The sequence below is a fragment of the Schistocerca americana genome, chromosome 1 (assembly GCF_021461395.2).
Source record: "Schistocerca americana isolate TAMUIC-IGC-003095 chromosome 1, iqSchAmer2.1, whole genome shotgun sequence".
Lineage (NCBI taxonomy): Eukaryota > Metazoa > Arthropoda > Insecta > Orthoptera > Acrididae > Schistocerca > Schistocerca americana.
The window spans coordinates 787,413,451-787,439,261 of record NC_060119.1 but is presented as its reverse complement, the minus strand read 5'-3'; the positions used below and the strand labels follow the sequence as shown (position 1 = coordinate 787,439,261).

The following is a 25,811-nucleotide window of genomic DNA, read 5'->3' as shown; positions in this document are numbered from 1 at the left end:
CAACGAAAAAGTCAAGCACCAGCCGTCCATCCACTCAGTAGAGGAGCCACTCCCTAAGTGCACTCGCATGTACATCAAAGACTGTGTAACAGGTATTCGTTTCCTCATCAACACGGGCACAGACGTGTCTTTGCTACCACTGTCGAGGAAACCAGCAAACATCCGACCACTCTGTACACAGTTACAAGCAGTCAACGCTACGTGTCTAAAGTGTGTAGGCTCGACGTCATTTTCTGTACACCTTTCCCCGAAGTGCGTGCTTATGTGGACTTTTCTGGCAGTAGACACTCCAGAACCGATTCTGGGCAATGACTTTCTTACACCATGTACTTTCGCTTAACATAGGGCGCGATACTGTTTTTCACGAACCCTCAGGCTAACATTTCCAGTGCGCCACTGCGAGTGTGTGTGATACCGACTTGAGTTCATACTCCCACCTAATAAGTTTGTGTGACTCGCTCTCCACCACTTTACAGCAAACTGGTGACAAACTGTTTGCCGAGACAGACGAGAGGACACGTTTACAACAGGAACAGCACGAGATCAAACGTCGCATGGAAAAGGTTATGCTCGAGCTTACGGCCGCCAGACACCACATCAAGATGCTACAGCAACGCATCACAGAGCACAATACTAAGGTTAGTACCAGTGCCTCGATTCAGTGTGCGAACAGTGATTCTCCACCCACACACAGTGCTAATTTTCCCTCGGCAGACTCCGCACAACTGCAACCCACAGACATGGACATATGTAAACATTCAGCCATTACCATGACAACCACGTGCAGAAATAGTGATGTCTCGTGCACGGCAGTTGTCACATTGCCACTAGTGCCAGTTTCCAACAATGCGGTTGAGGCTCGTACTCCTTCACCACCAGCGACGCCTCCTGTGCCTAACTAAAGACAAGGCCGCCACTACACGCAAGCATAACGCACTTTTTTCACCGACTCTGGAAGTGTTTGTCACCCCTGCATGGCAAACATCTTCCCTAGAAATTCGTAGATAAGAAAGACGGTAGCAAGAGAATGTGCAGAGACTACAGACTACTCAACGCCCGCACTATTCTTGACAAGTACCCTGTACCCAACATAGCCAATTTTACACACGCACTGTCCGACTGTAGTTATTTTTCGGTCATCGACTGCAAACATGTGTATCATCGGATAGCTATGGCACCCGCAGATGTTGAAAAGACGGCCACTACCACACCTTTTGGCCTCTTTGCTTACCCTTACATGCCTTTTGGTCTTCGTAACGCAGTGCAGACTTGGAAGCGATTCATAAATGAAGTTCTCTTTCACCTCTATTTCTGTTTTGCCTATTTAGACAACATCCTCATGTTCAGCCCTTCACTAGAAGACAACAAGACCCATGCACTGTACTCGACACCTTGCAAGCAGGTATTGAAACAAACAATAAGAAGCTGTAGTTACATGGACCTCCGTCGACTTCCTAGGGTTCATGGTGTCATCAGCGGGCATTACCCCCCGCCCGCTAAAGTGCAACCAGTGTTAGAGATGCAACATCCGACTACTTACAAGGAATTTCACCGTTTCTTAGGAACAATACACTATTACAGGAAGCACCTACCTGCTGCGGCAGAAGTTCAGGCTCCACTTACAGAAGCGCTCGCAGGACTGTTAACTTCAGGCACATGACCCGTCCCTTGGACAGCAGAAATGAACTCTGCTTTCGAGAAATTAAAAAAACTTTTGGCCTCAGCGTTTACCATAGCTCACCCTCACCCGGAGGCAGAACTATTCACAACTACAGACGCTAGCAAAAATGTGGTAGGTGCCGTCCTGAGCCAAACGGTCAGCGAATCTACCTCCCCACTGAGTTTCTTCTTGAAGAAATTTAACAAGGCACAGAAGAAGTACTCCGCCTTCAATCATGAACTATTCATGGTCTACGAGGCAATCAAACATTTTCGTCCAGAGATCGAGGGCCGAGGACTCTATGTACTCACGGACCACAAACCGTTAGCCACTGCCGTACAGAACCCCCCAAAAGCCCCGCCTCCACGCCGTTTTTGATATTTCAACTTCATATCACAGTTTACCACCGATGTGCGGTATACCAGGGGTGCCGACAACATCGTTGCAGACCTCCTATCGCAAGTGGACACGGAGACGTCACTTTTCGGCATACCAAACCTCGCTATCTTTCAAGCAGCGGACAAGGAACTCTTGTTCTGACCAAAACTCGTCACTCAAACCAGTACGCAGTACTTACCTGCGCGTAGTTGGCGAGATTTGGTACGACGAATCCACCAGGACCCTACGACCATTCGTCCTGCACGCCTTACAGCGCGAAGTGTTTCTCAAGCTCCACAATTTAGCACACCCTGACATCCGCACATCCACAAGACTTGTGACGGAACATCTTGTTTGGCACAACATGAAGCGTAGCTGCCAAGAGTGGGCCCGCAACTGTACACCATGCCAACAGAACAAAATATCATGCCACACCATACCCCCACTGCATAGTTTTCCTACACCCACAAGCCAGATTCAACATGTCCACACAGACTTAGTGGGGCCCCTCCACCCCTCCAAGGGCTACAGGTACATCCTCTCAGGACAACACGGTGGGTGGAAGCAGCACCCCTGCCGAACATTACCGCAGAGACTGTAGCATGAGAATTCTTCTCCATGTGGATCACTCGTTTTGGTTCCCCTGCCACCGTCAGCATCGACCAAGGTCGCCAGTTCGAGTCCACATTGTTCAACTCGCTCTGCACTGTTTGCGGCATTGCCCACGTTCACACCACAGCCTACCACCCCCAATCCAATGGATTAGTTGAGCAATGGCACAGGATGCTAAAGCTGCGATTCGATGCCACGGAAAGCTATGGACAGAGGCACTGCCATTCGTACTGCTTGGCCTCCGCACCACCTACAAGGAAGACTTGAAGGGCTCAACTGCCAAGTTCATGTATGGGCAGACACTCATCTTACCTGGTGAACTGGTCAATCCCTCACCTGAACCCGTACTCTCCGACCTACCCACCTTACTTGAATGCGTCAAACTGCATTTCTCTAAACCTCCTACCACCCCCCCCCCCCCCTTCCAGCCACACTACCCTGCGCACATACATCCCGCGAACATTGGAAACCTGCACACACGTAATGCTCCGCGATGACACAGTGCGGACTCCCCTAAAGCCTCCCTATACTGGCCCACACAAAATTATTAAACCCACAGACCAGACGTTAGGCATTGAGGTCAAAGCCAACCCAGTCTCTGTATCACTTTACTTCACCGGGTAAAACCAGCGTATGTGGAGCCGACGTCCCCTCCCCCTCCTGTCAAGGACATAGATTCCTCTAATCACATTCACATCTCACAATCGAGCTCCCTTATTTCGCCCCTGGCCGCTCCCACTTCTAGGCCCCCTGCAACTTGCAGCACTCCTGGCTCACCCTTCCGAGGTTTCTCACCCCGAAATTCACTGTCCAATTCATCCCGAGACTAGTGACACCAACAGCTCTCCATCAAGCTCTTTACCCCTCTCTCAGACCTCTCCCCCCACACCGGGAACATCAAGGTACCCCCAACCAAGCACATATTATCTCCACACTCCCGTGCCCCCCCTTGCCGGGTCGACACAAACCACTGATCCCTCCCGGCTCCCCATTCCGAGGTTTCTCAGCACCCCTACCCAGAACTGACTAGGGCCTTGAACCGGGGACCCGCATGATTGAACTGCAGGTGGACATTTCCGCGGAGGACATCACGAACCTCTCTATCACCATCCGAGGTGATTCTGCTTACATACTGTTGGTAAAACCAAGTGTGTCGCCCCCTACTTCCACACCAGGCACCTCCACTTCCATCAACGCTATCAGAACATTCGTGTGCCCTAACGGGTTCATGTTCTTGCGTGTGCCATGTGCCGTGTGCATCACAGATCTCCTCACCACACCCACACTCCAGGACCGGCCAACGCCTTCACCACCCTCAGAGATTCAACGACTACACCGTCCAGTGGCCCCCCCTTGAGCTGCAAGCACAGCCATCGCCGCTGATCCCAGGCGACGTCGAGGAGTTACCAATCAAGCATCTGCCTGTCGGCATGCTGCCTCCCCCCCCCCCCCACCGACGAGTACTCCATACTGCAAGGGAGGGGGGTGGGTGGGTGGAAGGGGGGGGGGGGGGGCTACGTGGCAACATTCACAGAAGTAGTTAAACATCAACCGTCATCAGCTATGAAGGTTTGATTTCTCTTTGCCATGTTCTTTGGAGCGTCAGACCCACGTCTTGGCGCCCTTTTCTTTGTTTTTGTGCTGTATACATTGTGCCATCAAGTACAATAAATCAGTGTTTTTAGTAATGGCTGTATTATTCGGTATTATAGTACCCACTTATACCCCATACCTACAAGTTTTAAAGGAAAAATGTGGACTGCATGCACTAGACAATATTAAGGAATATAGAGAGTAGCTGTTGTTGACAAAAATCAGTTGATATTAGTAACCTAAGTGAACTATTCATGCATCAACTATTTATTGCATACTCTCATGTTTTTCATTTTAAATTTTACAAGTATTGTCATAGCTACTAAACATTCACAAGCACAATTTTTCAGGACTATCTATATAGGGTTATGAATCTGTATTGGACTAGGAGAAATTATCTTTTATTTTTTACACCATTTTAAAAGCATGTTATATTAATTTTTTTAAATTCAAATATTGTTTTCTATTAGGTTTATTAATCTTTTACATTAACTTTATTCATTATTTTTGAGAAAGTAGGTAGCAGTGATAGTGGCCTTCAACAAAGTTATCTGTTTAAAAAATATCTGACCACGTTTTTAATTTTGCTGTATCTAATTTTTCTGAGAAATCACAGCTAATATTTTGCTAAATCAAATACCTGAGTATGTAAAATATGTCATAGCAGGCAGTAAAACCCCATATGCTATTTGATGCAATGATAACATATCAAACAAATGGTAAATGAATCTTGCATCTAACTTATTATTATAACATGAATACTTTTATCTGATATATGACTCCACAGTAGAAGCTTTAACAATATACGAGGTCTGTTGAAAAAGCTCCAGGACATTCGTACATTTGTGCCAATGGTGTGTGGGAACGAAATGCAGTTGGCATCCCTGCACACACCTGTGTTTAATGTGTAACTGCTAGAAGTTTCATTCTTGTATGTCTGTTAGTTAATGCTCAGTGCTCTATTAAGGATAACACTGTGACGCATATTTTGTGAATTTCTAGGTGACAGAGTTAGAGCAGCAACGTGTCTGCATTAATTTTACATGAAACACAAGAAAACGTTTACAGAGCCACACCAAATGATGCAGGCAGCCTATGGTGATGCGTGCTTATGCTGTACGGTACTCAGTGTTATGAATGGTTCACATGGCTTAAAAATGGCCAGATGGAAGTTAAAGATGACCCTCATTGAGAACGCATGTCAACATCTACCGACAACGTACATGTCAGGAATATCAACAAAACTGTGCATGCCAATCAAAGACTGACTGTCCATGAAATTACAGAACAATGTAACATCATAAAATCCTGACACAGCAATTTGGAATGCACCATGTTGCCACCAAGTTAGTGCCACAGCTCCTGAGTCAAGGCCAGGAAGAGCCTCAGAATCTGTGAAGAGATTTTGGGTCAGTCAAATGAGCTCAAGATGTTCATTAAGCAAATCATAGCTGGTGATGAGACACGGGTCTATGGTTATGATGTTGAGACCAAGGTTCAATCTTCACAGTGGATTGAGAAAGGTTCCCCACAGCCAAAACAAGCTCGACAAGTCAGGTCAAATTTCAAAGCCATGCTGATAGTTTTCTTTGACTTTGAAAGATTAGTTCATCCCGGATTTGTGCTGTAGGGTACTCTCCAGACCTGGCCCCCACAGACCTTTTTTTTTTTATTTTCACAGATGAAATCCCGATGAGAAGACTAATATTTGCATGATAATGCACAGATGGCGCTTCATGCAATCCAGCAACAGGCATTCCAAGACTGCTTCCAGAAGTGGAAATAGCACTGTGAACATTGTATCAATTGTGGAGGAGAGTACTTTGAAGGAGACCATGCACAAAAAGTAAAAGTTATGCACAGAAAAATTTTGTGGACTAAGTTCTGGAAATTTTTGAACAGACCTCGTATGTAGCTAGACATGACTGAACAAGTAAATGTTGACTAATGCTAGAGATAAAGGAAATTTTGTTTGTCTCTACATTGAGCAACTACAACATTTTAAACATTCTGAAAATGAAGAATTTGTGGAATTATGACATAAGTATTAGGCATAACAGGACAAGAATAGCAGTGTTCCCCATATCAGAATTTCCCATATACTCACTAGGACTCTGTCAAATGCAGATGCATTTCCACCTCTCTGTACATGTCCAAGCACAGTGACTCGTGTATCTTGATGCAAGTTTTCCTCAAGAACATCTTTCACTTTATCAGCTGTTATTGGTTCACCATCACGATCTACTGCTCCTTCAGCAACAATTATAATATTCAGTCTCTGTCCAGACGCTCGTTCCTGTCATGAAAAAGTGAAAAAGAAAATAATAATTATCTCATATTATGGGAAATGTTTGTTTCAATAATGGTGGCATTATCAATATCCCAAATACCAGTGACAGTTTCTTGCAGAGTGTTTGAGGCCAGTCAGTCGGTTGTGGATCTTCAGGCACAAAAACGAGGTCAGCTTCTGATGCCATTGCAGTTACAATTGCCAGATATCTGCACAAAAAAGAATAGCTTAAACGTCAGATTTTACTTAACTGCAATTCTTTAATGCTTATCAATAGAAAGAAGAAACATAATACATGAAATCCATCTCACACCATTAAAGACTCAAAAAAACTTGTTATAGAACCATTAAATAACAAGTCTTTTTTAGTTTATTTTTTAGATATTATGTGACGTAACACTTCATAACAGCAAACATTATTATAAAAGTGTGGTTGGTGTGGAACACAGATTGGATTGCTGGCCATCTCTCTAACACTTTCAATAAAATTTAAGACAAGCAACCAAAGCTGAGTCTCTATTAGAGGCTCCACCATGAAGATACACATAATTTAAATAAACAGAAAAAACACAATATTTCTTGAACAGTGAAAAATTCAGACATTTTTTCATCTATCTGGTTTCTTTCTCTTTCCATAAAGGAAAAGAAGAAATTTCTTTAAAGACTGTTTTAGTTTCCTGAATTGACTGTGTCTGCCAGCAAAGCATTACATAACAACATTTCCATGGCAGCATTCAATAAGTGGTTGGGGTAAATGACCAGTTTGTCTCTGGTTTACAAGTCATAAGTCAAGATAAGTTTTCAGAAAGTAAGAATTTCTCTCCATCTTCTCAAAATGAATTCAGAGCTACAATTGTAGTAACATACTTTTATAACTAGGTCATACTCATGTTAAAAATGAGATGATATTTGCAACAGTTTAGCCCCATAAAGTCAAAGTATTTACACACAAAGCCAATATTTGAAATAGGTATGCATGGAAAAAAAGTATTCATACATCATTGTTCATGTAGAATAACTTCATTATTAGAGCTAAAGATTACAAGCAGAGATGTTATTTGGTATTCTAACAGTATGGAGTTACCTTCTTAACCTGTGCATGTAACAGGACTAATAAAATTACCCCTCTGCAATAAGTAAATAAAAATTCTTTACCAACTGGCTTCAAACAGTGGGGAAACAATATTCATACATACAAAGAAAATTACATTCAACTGATTATGATATGCAAACATATCCACACACATGAGGGCAGATAACATTGTTGCATTTACAAATACGAGGGTGGTTTGAAAAGTTCTCGGTAGGAATAGAAAAAAAGTACTTACATCACTGAAACTTTTTTTATTTTTTGATGTAGGCCTAGTCTCCTTGTAGATTAATGCACTTGGTCCAATGATGTCCCAAGAGCCTTGATCCCACCTCAAAAATGAGTTTCCTCCAGGCCTGCAAAATAGTTGTCAACTCTGGCTATCAATTCTTGGTTTGAAGTGAATCTTCGTCCACCAAGAAAAATTTTCAGTTTTGAGAAGAGATGGAAGTCTGACAGAGTCGCATCGAGTGAATAAGGTAGGTGTGGCAACAATTCATACCTTAGTTTGTGTAATTTTGCCATGTCCATTCTCATGCATTTCTGATCAAGAGTCGTGACACCCATCTTGCAGATAATTTTTTCATTTCTAATTATTCAGTTAAAATGTGACATATCCTTTCAGATGACATCTGGCAAGTGTGAGCAATTTCATGCACTTTCAATTATCAATCATCCATGACCATTTTGTGCACTTTGCAATGATTTCTGGAGTAGTGACACATCTTGGCCAACCACTGTGCAGATCTAAGCTCTCCCAACCAAATTTAAAGTCATTTTTCCACTTGGCAACAGTTGAATATGACGGAGCAGAGTCCCCCAGAGTATTCTGAAAATCAGCATGAATGTCCTTTGCTTTCATACCTTTCTTTATCAAGTACTTAATCACTGCTCACATCTTGATTTTTTCCATCTTCGCAAATCACTATGCAGGAACAATAACAGAGCCACGTCACCGCCACAGCTCTCTTCCAAGAGCACTGACGTGGCATGTGTTTACAGGCTAATATCATGTGAACAACTCGCTACGCTAGCGCTGACCTCTCATGGTGATTCCAAGAACTTTTCAAACCACTCTTGCATTATAAAATTTGCATTACACTGAACTAGAAGTTTCTTATTTTCTTTCTTCTTCAAGTTAGTATGTTTGTTACTCCTTCACACTGAGGCATCTGGGCATATTTGGATGAAGTTAGAAATGGAGATAGCAAACATCCTGAACACAAAGACTACCTCTTATTAAAAAAAAAATCAGTTTCCATGGGATGGTCAATATGATTAATGTTCCCATGGGATGCATAACATAACTAAAACATAATCAATGAAAGTTAAATTGTAAATGAATGCATGAAGTACAGCATAGTTTCAACTGCTTTGACAAATGACATAGGTATGAACATGAATCTGGGACAGCAGAAATAGTCTTGTAGGGTAAAATCATCATTAAAATTTTTAGAAATGTAGCATTTTTTTGGTTAGATTTGAGTGATTCATAGTTTCTTTGGCGGTTTTATTGGTTTATAGGATACTGATAGTTTGTTTCGTGGTTAGGTTTGTTATTACTTTCCTTCATTTAACTGGCATTTGTTTTGGATTACCAACTGTGTCATCCATTTGGCTGTATTGTTTTAAATAGTTAATTATTAGATTATGAATGTAATTCCCTCTTTCCTGATGAAGCAACCATGGATTGTAAAAGCTTGAATATTGTGTGTGTGTTTGTGTTTGTTAGTGTCTCTATCAACATACCAGTGCTTTTGTTTGGTATGTTACATCATCTTTGTTTTTAGATATAATTATTACATTAGGTTGTTTAGATTGGATATCTTACATGATCTGCTCCTCACTTTAGATACCACTGTTTAAATTTTTTATGACTGACAGGCTCAAGTCATATCTTCCACAGAGTTCACAACCAGTTCGAGCTATGAAGACAGCTATGTAGCAAGAATCATAAATTTGTGTTGAACAGTAGATAATTGAGCAGGTGGAGCATCAGGCAAGTGCAACTGATGAAACATCAATGTCAGCAGAATGCTGAATACATTGCAGCTTGGTGTGCAGCTGAGACACCAGAGCAGTCATATATTCCATGACAGCATACAGCAGAATGCGTGGCCTTTCAGTGAGCCAAAGATGTGACTTCTTGATATCAGGAGAATGCAGTATGCATAGCCTCTGCACATGCTTCTGAGACAGTCAAAGAGGCAGACACATGCCAACTTACTGTTGCTCAAAAACAAGTTGAATGCTGGAAAATATTTGCAATGAATACCTGAGGATTTTAAGAACAAATTTGCTTCCAACTATGATCCAACTTTAAATAAACTAATTATAGTCTCATCAAAACTGACCATATGAACAAGGTACTTAGTTTTTGTGGGGCACTGAAACAGAAGGAGGAAATGGTGTTGATCTGTGGGCTAGGTATCCATGTCCGCAGTAGGACATGTGACACAATGGACTGCATTTATGTGTGAAAGAGGGGTTTCAGGTGACGTTTGAATAGTATGCACACTGTGATGGGGAGGCTGGATAGGGTGTAGGCCAGGTTTGTGTTGTTTGCTGCTTGGCTGCAGCCAGTCTGTGTGCTAATTTGTGTCAGTCCTGTTTCTACACTGACTGCTGCTGTCCACCATCTGGGCCATGCGTTTCTATCAAAGTTGAATCGCAGATAACTACTGTTCGCATTTGTGCTCATACGCAGCAAATGGTTAACCATACAATGAAGGATGATATGTCATATGGAAGAGGGGAAAACAGTATTCTGCCAGCGTGCAATATAACTTGTAATCTTTGTATATAAAAAGATGCAGTGTTGGAAAGTTCTCCAGTAAGTGCCAGTCTGCAAAAGCACAATGATTTCTTTACTAAATAATGCAAAATGGAGATTGGACAATCGATTTGTAGCTTACAACCAAGTACTTTGCCTGGTGGATTAAAGATATGTAAATTCTGAGTGATGCAATGAAATGAGCAGTAAAAATCCATTACAGAAGTGCTGCCAAATTAATAGCTGTAATAACATTTAATTGCACAAAGAAAAAGAACTTTTTTTTTTTGAGCATTGCAACAAAGTTTGCAATTATTCAGCTTTAATTATTGGGTCAGCTATTAAATGTACAATCTATATTTTTCAGTGCACAGCTAACGGTGCAGTTAAATCATTCACAAGTACTCTGTATCAAAAGATATAAGCAAGGCTGGTGAAACTACAAGCCTCATTAAGTAATTTTTACCGCAAATTCGCACTTAGACTTTCGTGTTGCATGTTGGTTTGACTTTAATTAGGTGTGAGGTAGTCTGTAGTTTATTTTCCTTTAATGGTTAGCAATGAACATAGTTAATGTTTTCCACCAGTTTTTAGTTTATTAAATTTTATATAATGAGCTTATCTGCTGCTATACTGGGGACTCGACTCACTTTTAATTACTTACTGAAATAGTTGACTTCACCAGTCTTTCAGTTTTTGTGAACATTTTCAAGATAATAAACTTTTATTAGTGAAAACTGAAATATTGTAGCTGTGGGTTGTCATTTCACATCATTTGCACCTGGGTTACGCCTAGTTGTCTTAACAGTTAATAGCATCAGGAGCAGTTTCATTTTCTTATTTCAAATACAAATGCACACAAGAAAAAGAAGCTAAATTTATCATCCCCGAAGAGAATGAGAGCCATTGTATTCAGTTTATAGCCCAACAATGTTATTTCACTCCTTACCATCACAGCTGTGGGCTCAGTTCCAGCATCTAGTCTGCTGGCCAACTAGACCCAAAGGCTAGGATAGCTAGGTGCAAACCATAACAATGAGTTAGAGACATGTTTTTTATTTGTTTTCATCATGAATGCGCATTTGTCACTGTCATCACTTCCACACCACACCAAGAAACTCATCGCAGTGCCATACATTGAGGGTCTGGGCTCCAGTTTGCCACTGCAGTAGCCATGTGGCTGTTGTCTCTACATCAGCCCACCCCAGTTCAGTTCCACAACAAGGGTCCACTTCCAGTGCACCATGCATTTTAAGTCTCCACTCTAGGCAGGTGACATGATGCATGCAGCTGCCAACTTCACACCAACAGCAGTATGACAGTCACAGATTACTTTGTCATGCCGCTTGTTAGTCATGGCTTACAGCATCAAGCAGTCACCAACAGAGTGTGGCTTGGATCAAGTAGATAGCAATATGAGGAGTCCTATAAGCCAGAGGGAGATGAGAGTAAAAGTTTTGGGGAAGGAGATAGGATGTTGGTATCAGGAGACTCTAATGAGCTTTTGCAAGTTAATGTGCAGAAACTGGGCATAATTTTTTATAGTAAAAGTCAAGTTAAGGGGATTGATGAACTAAAAGACCAAAATGCTGAACTTAGAAAATATTTAAAAGATCAAAATGGGGAAATCCAGAACATTTTAGAGGCAATTAGCTCACTAATCAGCAATGAGGAGAAAAAGCTGGCCGATTGAATTATTACTGTTGACAGTGATTTGGGACAGAGAATAGAGTCTGTGTGGGCAGAGTGCAATAAAAAGATGAAAGAGATGGAATCTGTGTTGAAATCAATGTCAGGCAGCATAGGCCATGTGGCTCAGAGTCAGACAGAGGCTAAGGAAGAGCTGACTCAGTAATTTTTGAGGTGCGCAGACTGTATGCTGCTGTCCTTAAAGAGGTACAAGTAAGAAAGAAAGAAATCATATCTGTTAAGGTCACGTTAAGTAACATTGTTATGAGATAGAGAGGGACCATGAATTTCATGGAAAGCCCCAGAATACAGTATTTTAGAGGAAAGTAAAATACCATGTGGTAGATTTCTTGGCCTTGTGTAAGGATTGTTTTGTGGAGGGCATGCCTGATGTGGCAAATGTCAAGTTCATAACACAGCAGCTTGATGGAGGTGTGTAGACATGAGCAAATCAAAATGTAACAGCATTTACTGATTATGTCACATTTAGGATGCTACTGCTAAATAACTATTGGGTGTAGGAAAGCTCACGCAACTCCAAAATAAGTTCCTGATGGGTGCATGCTACAGCGAAACTGTGGATGCATGCACGAATTTTGTGAGTCTGAGTTACAAAAATTGGGGCATTTGGACTGACCACTGAGTAATCTGACAGAAATTTGAACTCTGAAAGGGCATTTTCCAGATTACTTGCAGTGTGATTTGGTCCACAGTCCCACAGAAATTACAGAGAACTTTCTCGAACTCATGAAATGAATGGATGGTGCAATGAGTTACCTTAAAAGTCCAACTCAGTGACGTAAAAATTTTGTTCTTAAGTAAATGAGTGAGTTGTGAGTGCCAAGTATTCTGGCAACTTCTACCATCATCTCAAAATTTGGTGGTTTTTTTCTGCCCCCCCCCCCCCCCCCCACTTTTGCAAATAGAGACTCCAGCCAAACCCAAGTAAAATAGAGGTAACAGCACTCCATTTCCATAGTAATGAGGTACACAGGAAGTTATACACATTGTTTTATGCTATCGAAGTTTTCCAAAACCATGACCCTAAATATCCAGGAGTGTCTCAACTGAACAATGCCATTTAAGCAGCAGTATAGGAATCTGTTGAAGCAGTTTTGTTTAACAGTAAATTCTCTCTACAAAATATCAGGAAACAGCTGGAGAGTATATACGGATAACCCACTGTATGCTGCAATTTTACTTGTGTATTTAGTTGCTAAATATAGTGCACCAATGCAGAAGGAAGAACACCCACATCTTAGATAGCTATATGTCTAAATAAGTCTGTGAGGTATATTACTGGCTCTGTACCCGTGGTCTAGGGGTAGCGTCTTTGATTCATAATCAAAACGTCTTCGGTCCCGGGTTCGATCCCCGCCACTGCCTAAATTTTGATAAATAATCAGCATTGGCGGCCGAAGACTTCCGGCATAAGAAGTCAGCCTCATTCTGCCAACGGCCTTGTCAAAGAGGGCGGAGGAGCGGATAGAGGTTCAGGGCACTCTCTTGTCCTAAGGGTGGGAAATTGCCCCTAAAGGCGGAAGAATCAGCAATGATCAACGACATGAGGATGCAGAAGGCAATGGAAACCACTGCATTAAAGACACGTAACGTGTATCCACAGGACATGTGGCCTGTATTTGAAGAAGTGTCATGATGATCTCTCCATTGGCAAAAGATTCCGGAATAGTCCCCCATTCGGATCTCTGGGAGGGGACTGCCAAGGGGGAGGTTACCATGAGAAAAAGATTGAATAATCAACGAAAGGATAACGTTCTACGAGTCGGGGCGTGGAACGTCAGAAGCTTGAACGTGGTAGGGAAACTAGAAAACCTGAAAAGGGAAATGCAAAGGCTCAATCTAGATATAGTAGGGGTCAGTGAAGTGAAGTGGAAGGAAGACAAGGATTTCTGGTCAGATAAGTATCAGGTAATATCAACAGCAGCAGAAAATGGTATAACAGGTGTAGGATTCATTATGAATAGGAAGGTAGGGCAGAGGGTGTGTTACTGTGAACAGTTCAGTGACCGGGTTGTTCTAATCAGAATCGACAGCAGACCAACACCGACAATGATAGTTCAGGTATACATCCCGACGTCGCACGCTGAAGATGAACAGATAGAGAAAGTGTATGAGGATATTGAAAGGGTAATGCAGCATGTAAAGGGGGACGAAAATCTAATAGTCATGGGCGACTGGAATGCAGTTGTAGGGGAAGGAGTAGAAGAAAAGGTTACAGGAGAATACGGGCTAGGGACAAGGAATGAAAGAGGAGAAAGACTAATTGAGTTCTGTAACAAGCTTCAGCTAGTAATAGCAAATACCCTGTTCAAGAATCACAAGAGGAGGAGGTATACTTGGAAAAGGCCGGGAGATACGGGAAGATTTCAATTAGATTACATCATGGTCAGACAGAGATTCCGAAATCAGATACTGGATTGTAAAGCGTACCCAGGAGCAGATATAGACTCAGATCAAAATATAGTAGTGATGAAGAGTAGGCTGAAGTTCAAGACATTAGTCAGGAAGAATCAATAAGCAAAGAAGTGGGATACGGAAGTACTAAGGAATGACGAGATACGTTTGAAGTTCTCTAACGCTATAGATACAGCAATAAGGAATAGCGCAGTAGGCAGTGCAGTTGAAGAGGAATGGACATCTCTAAAAAGGGCCATCACAGAAGTTGGGAAGGAAAACATAGGTACAAAGAAGGTAGCTGCGAAGAAACCATGGGTAACAGAAGAAGTACTTCAGTTGATTGATGAAAGGAGGAAGTACAAACATGTTCCGGAAAATCAGAATACAGAAATACAAGTCACTGAGGAATGAAATAAATAGGAAGTGCAGGGAAGCTAAGACGAAATGGCTGCAGGAAAAATGTGAAGACATCGAAAAAGATATGATTGTCGGAAGGACAGACTCAGCATACAGGAAAGTCAAAACAACCTTTGGTGACATTAAAAGCAATGGTGGTAACATTAAGAGTGCAATGGGAATTCCACTGTTAAATGCAGAGGAGAGAGCAGATAGGTGGAAAGAATACATTGAAAACCTCTATGAGGGTGAAGATTTGTCTGATGTGATAGAAGAAGAAACAGGAGTCGATTTAGAAGAGATAGGGGATCCAGTATTAGAATCAGAATTTAAAAGAGCTTTGGAGGACTTACGGTCAAATAAGGCAGAAGGGATAGATAACATTCCATCAGAATTTCTAAAATCATTGGGGGAAGTGGCAACAAAATGACTATTCACGTTCAGCTCATGCATCGAAGCTGCTTACAAGAATAATATACAGAAGAATGGAAAAGAAAACTGAGAATGCGCTAGGTGACGATCAGTTTGGCTTTAGGAAAAGTAAGGGGACGAGAGAGGCAATTCTGACATTACAGCTAATAATGGAGCAAGGCTAAAGAAAAATCAAGACACTTTCATAGGATTTGTCGACCTGGAAAAAGCGTTCGACAATATAAAATGGTGCAAGCTGTTCGAGATTCTGAAAAAAGTAGGGGTAAGCTATAGGGAGAGACGGGTCATATACAATATGTACAACAACCAAGAGGGAATAATAAGAGTGGACGATCCAGAACGAAGTGCTCGTATTAAGAAGGGTGTACGACAAGGCTGTAGCCTTTCGCCCCTACTCTTCAATCTCTACATCGAGGAAGCAATGATGGAAATAAAAGAAAGGTTCAGGAGTGGAATTAAAATACAAGGTGAAAGGATATCAAAGATATGATTCGCTGATGACATTGCTATCCTGGGTGAAAGTGAAGAAGAATTAAATGATATGCTGAACGGAATGAACAGTCTAATGAGTACACAGTATGGTTTGAGAGTAAATCGGAGAAAGACGAAGGTAATGAGAAGTAGTAGAAATGAGAACAGCGAGAAACTTAACATCAGGATTGATGGTCACGAAGTCAATGAAGTTAAGGAATTCTGCTACCTAGGCAGTAAAATAACCAATGACGGACGGAGCAAGGAGGACATCAAAAGCAGACTTGCTATGGCAAAAAAGGCATTTCTGGCCAAGAGAAGTCTACTAATATCAAATACCGGCCTTAATTTGAGGAAGAAATTTCTGAGGATGTACGTCTGGAGTACAGCATTGTACGGTAGTGAAACATGGACTGTGGGAAAACCGGAACAGAAGAGAATCGAAGCATTTGAGATGTGGTGCTATAGACGAATGTTGAAAATTAGGTGGACTGATAGGGTAAGGAATGAGGAGGTTCTATGCAGAATCGGAGAGGAAAGGAATATGTGGAAAACACTGATAGGGAGAAGGGACAGGATGATAGGATATCTGCTAAGACATGAGGGAATGACTTCCATGGTACTAGAGGGAGCTGTAGAGGGCAAAAACTGTAGAGGAAGACAGAGATTGGAATACGTCAAGCAAATAATTGAGGACGTAGGTTGCAAGTGCTATTCTGAGATGAAGAGGTTAGCACAGGAAAGGAATTTGTGGCGGGCCGCATCAAACCAGTCAGTAGACTGATGACCAAAAAAAAAAGATCTACTCCCACTGAGTGGTTCCATGTTCTCTCCACTAATGACCCTCCAGATCTCAACAGGTAAGCCCCTTAAAGATCTCAGAAGAAAAGGTGATAAGGTGCAAATTCTGAAGAAGATAATGTCACATTAGAATTCATATTTATGTAGTGGTTTCCAGAATCCATCAGCTATATGCCAAAGTCATGCAAATCACTTTCCATCATTCTTCAGACTGCAAACATTTTTTACATTGTAAGTGGAAAGAACACTGGAGGAACATCCATGTCAAAAGGCCCACCTAATTCAAAACCCAATGACAAAGATGGCAGAGATTTCCCCATCACAAATGGTCAAGATACAATCACATCCGAAAGAGACAAGAGGGATGTGGCCACACTCTGAAGCAGTGATGTTATTGTGAAAGAAGTGCATGCAAGTGTAATGTGGAGGAACAGATAGAAATATTATGGAGAACTGTCTGTGCCACACCTTTAAATATGGTTTGAAACACTTGCATGACGTGACTGTGATCTGATTGTCAAGTTTAAAAATTGATTTGTAAATTCATTATATATTCGTACTTGTGAATGTACATACAATGACAATAACAATAATGATAATAATAATAAGGACCAGAAATGGAAATGGCGTAACAAACATGTACAAAAAAACTCCTTATTCATTATTATAAAATTGGAGTACTACATATTGTCGATTAAAACCAGATGTCAGACAAAGTTAAATAATTTGGAGAAGACAGAAAGAAGATTAACTCAAAAAATTTACATCCAAAGCATATTTGGGTTGGTGCATAAGTTTGTAACAGTTTTCCATAACTTTAATAAACACAAATCTAAAATATTGTGGTGAGAAGACAGACTGAATAAAAAGAGAGATGCCTCCAAGTGGTATTGTAGGCCTTCTTGATGTCGAAAAATACACCTAGAAGGTGATGACGGCACAGGAAACCTTGTTGTATAGCCACCTCCAGGAGGGCAAGGTTATCGATGGTGGAACAAAACCTCCTGAACCCACATTGAAAGCGACTAAGGAGTTGCCAGGATTCTAACATCCAGACAAGGCAGGGTGTTGACCGTCCACTCCAAGGTCTTTCCCGTGCTACTAGTAAGGGTAACACTACGGTAGCTACTCAGGCTACTCGTGTGGTCTCTCCCATGTTTTAAGAAAGAAATTAAAACTGCCTCACGCCACGAGTCAGGAAAGTGACCTGATGCCCAAAAGGCATTAAAAAGTGCTAGGAGGATTTCTTTGTTGTGCCTTGTGAGGTGCTGTAGCATACTGTAATGGATCCTTTCGTGACCAGGGGATGTGTCACGAGCTGCAGACAATGCAAAATCCAGCTCCCACATAGAAAATGGGCAGTTGAAAACTTCATGAGAGGTGGACTAGAAGTCCAGACTACACCTCTCAACAACCGCTCTATGGCGGTGGAAACACAGATCCTGACAGGTTGTTGCAGTAACCATGGCAAAATACGCTGCCATAATATCTGGGCAATGTCTCACAGATCCATGTGGAGAGTGCCGTTAGTCATTACAGAAGCCATGGGGCACCTCCCTCCTCTCCCAGAAACTCTCCTGATGGTCTCCCACACAATGGAACTTTTGGTGGAATGATTAATGATGTTCAGGAACTGTTGCCACGACCTCTTCTTGCTCTCTCGAATAATGCAGTGACATTTTACCCTCGCCACCATAAAGGCTGCAAGATTCTCAGCAGTTGGCTGACACTGGAACTGACGCAGAGCCGCACGCCTGGTCCTGACTGCAGTGCAGCATTCAGCACTCCACCAAGGGACAGGTGCATTGATATGGATGGGGGAATTTTCAAACACCTCTTGTAGGATGGCTCAGTCATCTGTTGCACAATTATTCTGTCCACCACAGCACCTACACAAAATTTTGGTAAGTAATATTCACACTTGTCTTCATAATCTTCCACAAATGTTTATAGTATCCAACACTCTCCAGTTTTGTAATGATCCAAAATCAGACACATGTTCATAGAACTTTTTTGGTTTATCTTCACATGTAGAACCACTTCAAAATTATGTGACATTGCTCCTGAATCATCCCCTATGTGCCAGAGAAACCACACTGATATGGAATAAAACTATGCATGCTTTCGGAGGCACTGTCAGTGTACAACTGGAACTTTTGAAGTATTCTATAAGCAGGACAATGCTGTAACCAATGTTGTCCTATAACTGCTTGACAATTTAGCAGTTAAGGGTCACACTCTGTTCACTGACCTGTACTATACCAGTGTTCCATTAGCAGGAGCTAACAGTTCTTGAAGCAAAAGGTACTGGTCTCACTGGCACTGTCAAAGAGAACAGAAGAGCAATGCCATCTTATTTGAATGCTAAATCTCTTCAGAGGAATAAAATAATTTTCCATGAGGGAAAACATTTTAGCCTTATGATGGAAAGACAGAAAGAGATGTTTTCATGATAAGCTTAAGGCACAGAAGAGACATTATTTCCTATACTGACAGGAGAGAAAGAGAAAAAGTGAAGCCAGCAGATGTCCTTGATTACAATAAAAACAAGTTTGGTGTTCATTTAAGTGACCAGAAAATATCCTTTCAAATTTTTTACCATCAGTCTACAAAGTGGTGAAGAAAACTTTCATTTCATCTATTTCTCAAGGCTATTTCCAATGCTTGTATGCTGTATATGCAGGTAATGAAAAAGAATATTATACCAGTCTGTTTATTATTGCTGTTTCTAAGGACCTTTGCATGAAATACAGTACTGGCCCCAAACTTCCACAAGTGGTGTTAATAATTCACAACTATCTGGAACTAATTTCCTGGAGAGAATGTCAGTACCACAAGGAAGAAAGAAAGCCCAGAAAACTGGCAGAGTGTGCTCAGAAAGGGAAATGCCCAGCACTGGGAGTGTGTGTGTGTGTGTGTGTGTGTGGGGGGGGGGGGGGGGGGGGGGGGGGGGGGGGGGGTAAGTAGATTCAAGTAAGTGACAAGCACTCTAAGTGTTAAAAGAATCACTTGGTGCTACACTTTTATGATTGTATGACTTGATGAACACTTCAGCTCAACTCTGAGTTGGTGCATTTTGATGTCTTACACTGTACAACAACTTGAAAATGGCTACATCGAGAAAACTGCATGATACAGGTGTTTATAAAATAGAAGGATATTTTAATCCAATCAGTGATAGCTACAGTGGCACGTGGCACATTACTAGCATTCATAATATCTGCTTCATCAGTTTCTGTGCTACTGTTACCTGAGTTACAAATAGTACAGAGTCCATGGTAATTTTTACAATTTATCTGAAGAAAATGGAATACTGAAAGATTCCAATTATTTGCATACATATGCTATTGTTGAATCACTGGTGAACATAAAAAACAAACAAAATAATACAATATACAATCTATGACACTGGCTGTAGGTAAATGGTTTTGACACGTTAACTGATTCTTCCCTCATTTTTTTATAGAACAACATAGTAATTATAATTATATATGAATGGCAGAATATTATGTATCCCACGATGCTTATCAAATATGTTGTTGAGCAGCCATTAACATATAGGGCTTCATATAGATAATATCACACAAGCTCAGCACAAAAATGTATTAAATTTTAGTGCGAAAATGTTCGGAACATATATTGCTCAAACAACAGGGAAATAAGATGCAATAGCCCCTTCGTAATACAACAATTATACTGCATACTGCTGTGCCCATACATACACTATGCTTATATGAGGTATGGCACAACTCCAAGGCAGCCTTAGCTTTAAGACCAACCTCTCCCCCCCCCCCCCCCCCCCTCCAATCATTGCCCCCACCCCTCCCTCCAAATGCACTATTTGTTGAAACAATTAAACAATGGAAGAACTCCAACATATCCCCAGAAAGCATCACAAGCAGAAAATTTGTTCTTAAACACTCACAAAACATTTGCAATGAGTTGATAAACAAAATATGTGATCTTACAGAAAGGTGCTGCATTAGTCACTACTAGAACAACAAAGCTGCTCCACCCTTCGTTGATGAATTTTCAACACTAAGCTAGTATTAGGAATCTAATTTGAAAAAGCAACTGTTACTCTGTTCTGAACAACAGTATGAGAATTTTAACCAGGTACTGAATATGCATATCAACACAGATTGCTCTGACAAATCAGATATGAATAATAACATATTTCAAATTTTTTTGTACAATGTCAGATGCATGGATTCAATTGTGCTAACTTCCTTGGCTATACTTAATCAGATATTGTTCTGCCTACCAAAGGAGACACTAGTTTATGTGGCATACCACTGAAGGAGCAATAGGGTACAGGCAGATAATCTGAGAGGACTGTATAATGGAAACACACTTCTTACTGAAAGAACTAGCAACAATATGTAAAGACAGAAGACATTGTTATTGGTCATATCAGACAGTAGTTACTACTAGAATTATGAATAAATAACACAAAAGTTTCTGTTGTGTCTGTCAGGGCATACTGCGATCACAAAGAATCAAAGGGCACTCCGGTTGGTATAATATGAAGTGAAGTATCAAATACAGGAGGAACATGTTCTAGAATGTACTCTAATTTCTGTACTGAGAAAAATAGTTGAAAATGAATGGAATCAGCAATGGATGACCAAAACTCTGCATAAGTGTTCCCGGAGCAATCAAATACAACATCAAATACCGTAGGTGCAGAGGTACACCACAAAGATGAAAAATAACTCCACCACCCAGTGGAACACTAAATTCTCGTGCAAAAAGACGGTGATGAGATTCAGAATGTGAACTACATATGCTTTGCCTGCCCTAACCACAGTAAGGAATCAGGATGTTTCTTTGAGGAGTCTGTTCAAATGAAACAAGAGCTCCTTACCAGGGCGTCAATATTCATGGTAATGATGATAACAAACTTACGTAAATTGCTTTTTGCATTCTTGATAATAGTGGACACTTACATATTCTACTGTAGTCGCTGATCTCAGCATGTTCTCATTTTGCACAAATTTTAAGTTTCAGGTAAAGTTAATAATACACAGTTGTGATATTATTTAGTGATAGATAAATACAACAAGTTGATGAATGTTTTCTTATTATCCTCACTTATTTAAATACTACATGCATTGCCTGGCTTTACCTGGAGAGTTTTATGGGGCATTATTAGTAAATAATTTACTATTATATTCATTTTATAACAGTCACATTTTTACATTTTCATAACAATAGTTGCTTGTGTAGTATATCTGCAGTGTTTGTAGTTTGAGCAGTCAGTGAATAAATTTTTGGGTGATCCAACTCTTGTCCTTGTAACATATAAGTGGTCATTCCTTCAAATTGGTGTCAAAACATAGGACTGTTTGACATTGTGTGTTGATGGTCACTCTGCAGGCAAATTTCACTTGGAATTGCAATTGTTTAAACTACGGGCAATTCAGTTGAAATTAAAGATATTCACAGAATAAGAATCATTTTCCCTAGTTCTTTGTTGGTCATTATACTGGTCTCAGTGATGTTCCTCAAGTGCAGTCTTGTACCACTGCACAATTTTGGAAAGGTCAGATTCTACAGAAAAAAAGAAAGCCAATCTCCATTTTAAGGCAGTGCAGCTGCAGTCCAGGCACATTCAAAAAACTAAAAAGTTTGGTAGGAAAGTTAACACACCAGTTTTCTTTGATCATGGTGAAGATCAAAATGTAAATTTTCTCTTCACCAGGAATCATTTCTTGGATGATACTGTTGATGACATTGACAATTTTGTTTTTCTGACTCTTTCATACATGATCTGCCCTGCTCACACATCTTTGCTACTCAGCACTACACTCAATAATTCTCAGTATTCTCATAAGGAAACAATGTGCTGGAAAAGTACATACTCCATTTCACCATGCATTTTCAAAAGCCATTCCTGCCCACACACAGTCATGACTACTGAACTTGCTTGTTATCAATAGAAGACCACGGCCCATCTCAGTTCACATTCAAGTCACAACACCTGTTCTGTTCACTGCCACCATCTACCATCGTCATATAAGTGGTCTGAGGACGGTCACATTCAGACTAAAACCACACATTATGGGTAAATATTTTATTGTGGTCAAGACTGTTTTTATCCATTTTTGAAGTATTCTAGCTAGACCACTAATTTCTTCTCTGTGAAAAATGTTCTAAAAAATTACTAAACTGATACTGATTTCACAAAATTGTTTCTAACTGACAATGAGACAGGGTGTTTCCAATAAGAGCACCTTACAGAGTGGCAGAGTGCAGCATTGTTGGGCCCACAGAAGCCAAAACCAAAGAAAGTGTGCTTGCAGAAGAGTCGTCTGAAGGCAATGCTAACAGTTTTACAACGTTTTTGATTCTGAAGGAATAATTCACAAAGAGTTTCTATCAGAAGGTCAAACTGTTAATTTGAGTATTAGCTCAGTGTCCTCCATTACCTGTGGATGAGAATTTGTCGAATTCAACCCAAATACAAGAGGACAGGTTCCTGGCTACTGCTTCACGACAATGTCCCAGCCCACAAAGAAAAGATTGTACACATCTTTGGCTAGCAAACAGATCATAATCCTGGATCACCTGCTATATTTTATAGATTTGGTCCCAGCCAACTTCTGGTTCTTCCACAAATTAAAGTTGGCAATAAAACAACACCATTACAATGCAATTAAGGGTGTCCAAGAAAATTGTACAGAAGGACTGAATGCAATTCCATAAATGGGCAACAGTGATTGTTTCAAAATACTTTTAAAGTGATTTCAGCTGTTTATTGATTAGGTGAGTACATCACGTAACTAACTAGGAGGTACTGAACAGGACTTGGGAGGCAAGAAATTGGTAGCACAACCTGGCCAGAAGAAATACTGGTTGATAGAACACATTCTGAGGCATCGAGGGATCACCTATTTAGTACTGGAGGGCAGTGTGGGGGGTAAAAATTGTAGAGAGGGACCAAGAGGTGAATACAGTAAGATTCAGAAGGATGTAGATTTCTGTAGTTATTTGGAGATGAAGAAGCTTGTGCAGGATAGAGTAGCATGGAGGGTTGCATCAAACCAGTCTCTGGACTGAAGACCACAACAACACCAAGGGTCACAGGCTGTAGATGCTGTTAAACATTTAAGATGGGGGTACCTGATTTTCTGTAGGTATTGGAGAGACAAAGGGTAGTGGACCCATGGAAGGGATGGTCTACACGTTCTTTTAAAGGCAAATAGACTTACCTGGGTACTGATGATTCTTTGCATTTACTTTTCCACACATGTTTGAGTTAACATGCATCTGAGTTTCACAATTGCTGAGAGTGTTGTAAATTAAAATCCCAGCATGTACTGCCTTGTAAAGATGAACTTAATCAATTTTCTATCTCAATAATTTAAAAGCAAAGAAAGCAGAGCACAGTAACCATGATATAGCCTGATCAAACAGTTCACCTATTCCCACACTCTTCTATACAAAAAGGAAACAATGTACTTAGAAATCTCATACAAAGAGAGCAATAAAATGCAAAACAGAAAAATCATTTACTAGATTATAGAATGTAATGAACCAATGTATGACTGGTTGGACACACAAATATTTTGAATGAAGTATGTTAAGTGTAACTCTATCCTTTGTCTACACAAGCTGAATTAATTGGTGCAGATTTACTTTCAAAAATAGAAATGGATTTTGTCTAAGAGACTTTTAAGCACTGGAAAAATGATAACTGAAATAATGAGGAATCCTACTATTATTTAAGAAAATTATATTACATGGCATGGGTACTAACAAGTAAACAAGCATGAATATGACAAGATGTGTTAATTTACATGTCTTTGAAGCTGCCACAAAAGTGGAAAACTAGTTCCCTACTTTTACATTCCTAACTCTACCCAGGACATATTCACCCTCTTTTGTGTTACAATAGAAGCATTTTTCATTCGTGTCCTATTATCATTTAAAGAATTTTTTAATGTAATGCAATACTGTAATGAGTTAATTAAGTTGGATTATATGAGATCTTTCACAATATTGTAATGAGTTAATTAAGTTGGATTGCACAAGATCTCTCATCTGAGGCACCTGTGGTGTAACACATGATTCTAGGTAATAACATGTTCCACCTTTAACCACTTAGGCCAATGAAAGATGTTTACAGAAATTGAAGACATGCTTTAGGCAGTTGTTCAGTGTGGAATATCCTATGTGTGCACCCTCATTTGGTGTATGCACTGATGGATGCAAAAGGAAATCATCTCAGCATACTGACAGGACGTAATGATATATGTATGTCTCTATCTGCTGTGGACGCCCACTTACACTTTGGCATTGTGCCTTGGTGGTGCCTTGGAAGCCACAGAACTAAAAGTTCTGGCAGCAATGACAATGACAAGAAACAACTGAAAAATCATCATGAAAACTGTCAATACTTACAAATACAGAGGAACTACAGACTCTGCTTGACAGTGTCTCTAAGACGAGAAAGAAGACACTTGATATTGAGCATCTATACAAGCGATTAGTGATCACTAGGTTCCCATAGCATTCATATACAGTCATCATTCCTAACAACAGTGGAACATAGACAAATGATTAAAATGAGTCAGATAAATGTGATGATACAGCAACTTGGGAAAGGATTAGAAGAGATGGACCTACACATACTATGTATATAGGAGCCATATTCCAGAAATGGGGCCTTACCGTCCATGCCAGTTACAGCACAGATCATAACATCAGGTCATCATTCAATGGCAGCCATTGTATCACCAAATAAAGATATAACAGTGACAAAGAAGCATCAACTGTGTGACAGATACGCGGTGACAATAGAAATAATGACTGCATTAGAAAATGTAACTAACTAATATTTTCAATACAGTCATGAGATACAACCACATATAAAAAGTTAAAATCAGCAATGATACTGGGTCAACACAACAGTCAGTTTTGCAATGGACACAAATGTGAAATCAAAAGGATTTAATATCCCCTTGAGTCCCACTTTACAGTCTTTCAGGCTCAGAGCAAGGAAGGTGGGAAGATACTTGCAGAATTCCTTAGGGGGAACAGAGCAAATGTGGCATAGGACAGTGACTGAAGAAAGATAACTCTGCCTTCGGGACACTATACAAGAACTTGGCCTTCAAGTCATGAACAGGCCTCTCAATCCACTCTTTCCTCACAAACTCGAAAGTCAGTGAACATATTGTAAACAGGAAGGTATGTGAGGAAC

The 25,811-nt window shown here is 40.6% G+C and overlaps 1 protein-coding gene across 1 annotated transcript in view; it reads right to left on the bottom strand.

The window, feature by feature from the left end:
* The window catches only part of LOC124594244 (ATP-dependent 6-phosphofructokinase-like), a 426,583-nt gene that overhangs the window by 270,638 nt on the left and 130,134 nt on the right, over positions 1–25,811 (bottom strand). The window contains exons 5-6 of the mRNA XM_047132611.1: positions 6,634–6,742; positions 6,351–6,539 (exon numbers count right to left, since the gene is read on the bottom strand). Coding sequence (XP_046988567.1) covers positions 6,351–6,539; positions 6,634–6,742 — 298 coding nt within the window. The remainder of the gene's footprint in view (positions 1–6,350; positions 6,540–6,633; positions 6,743–25,811) is intronic.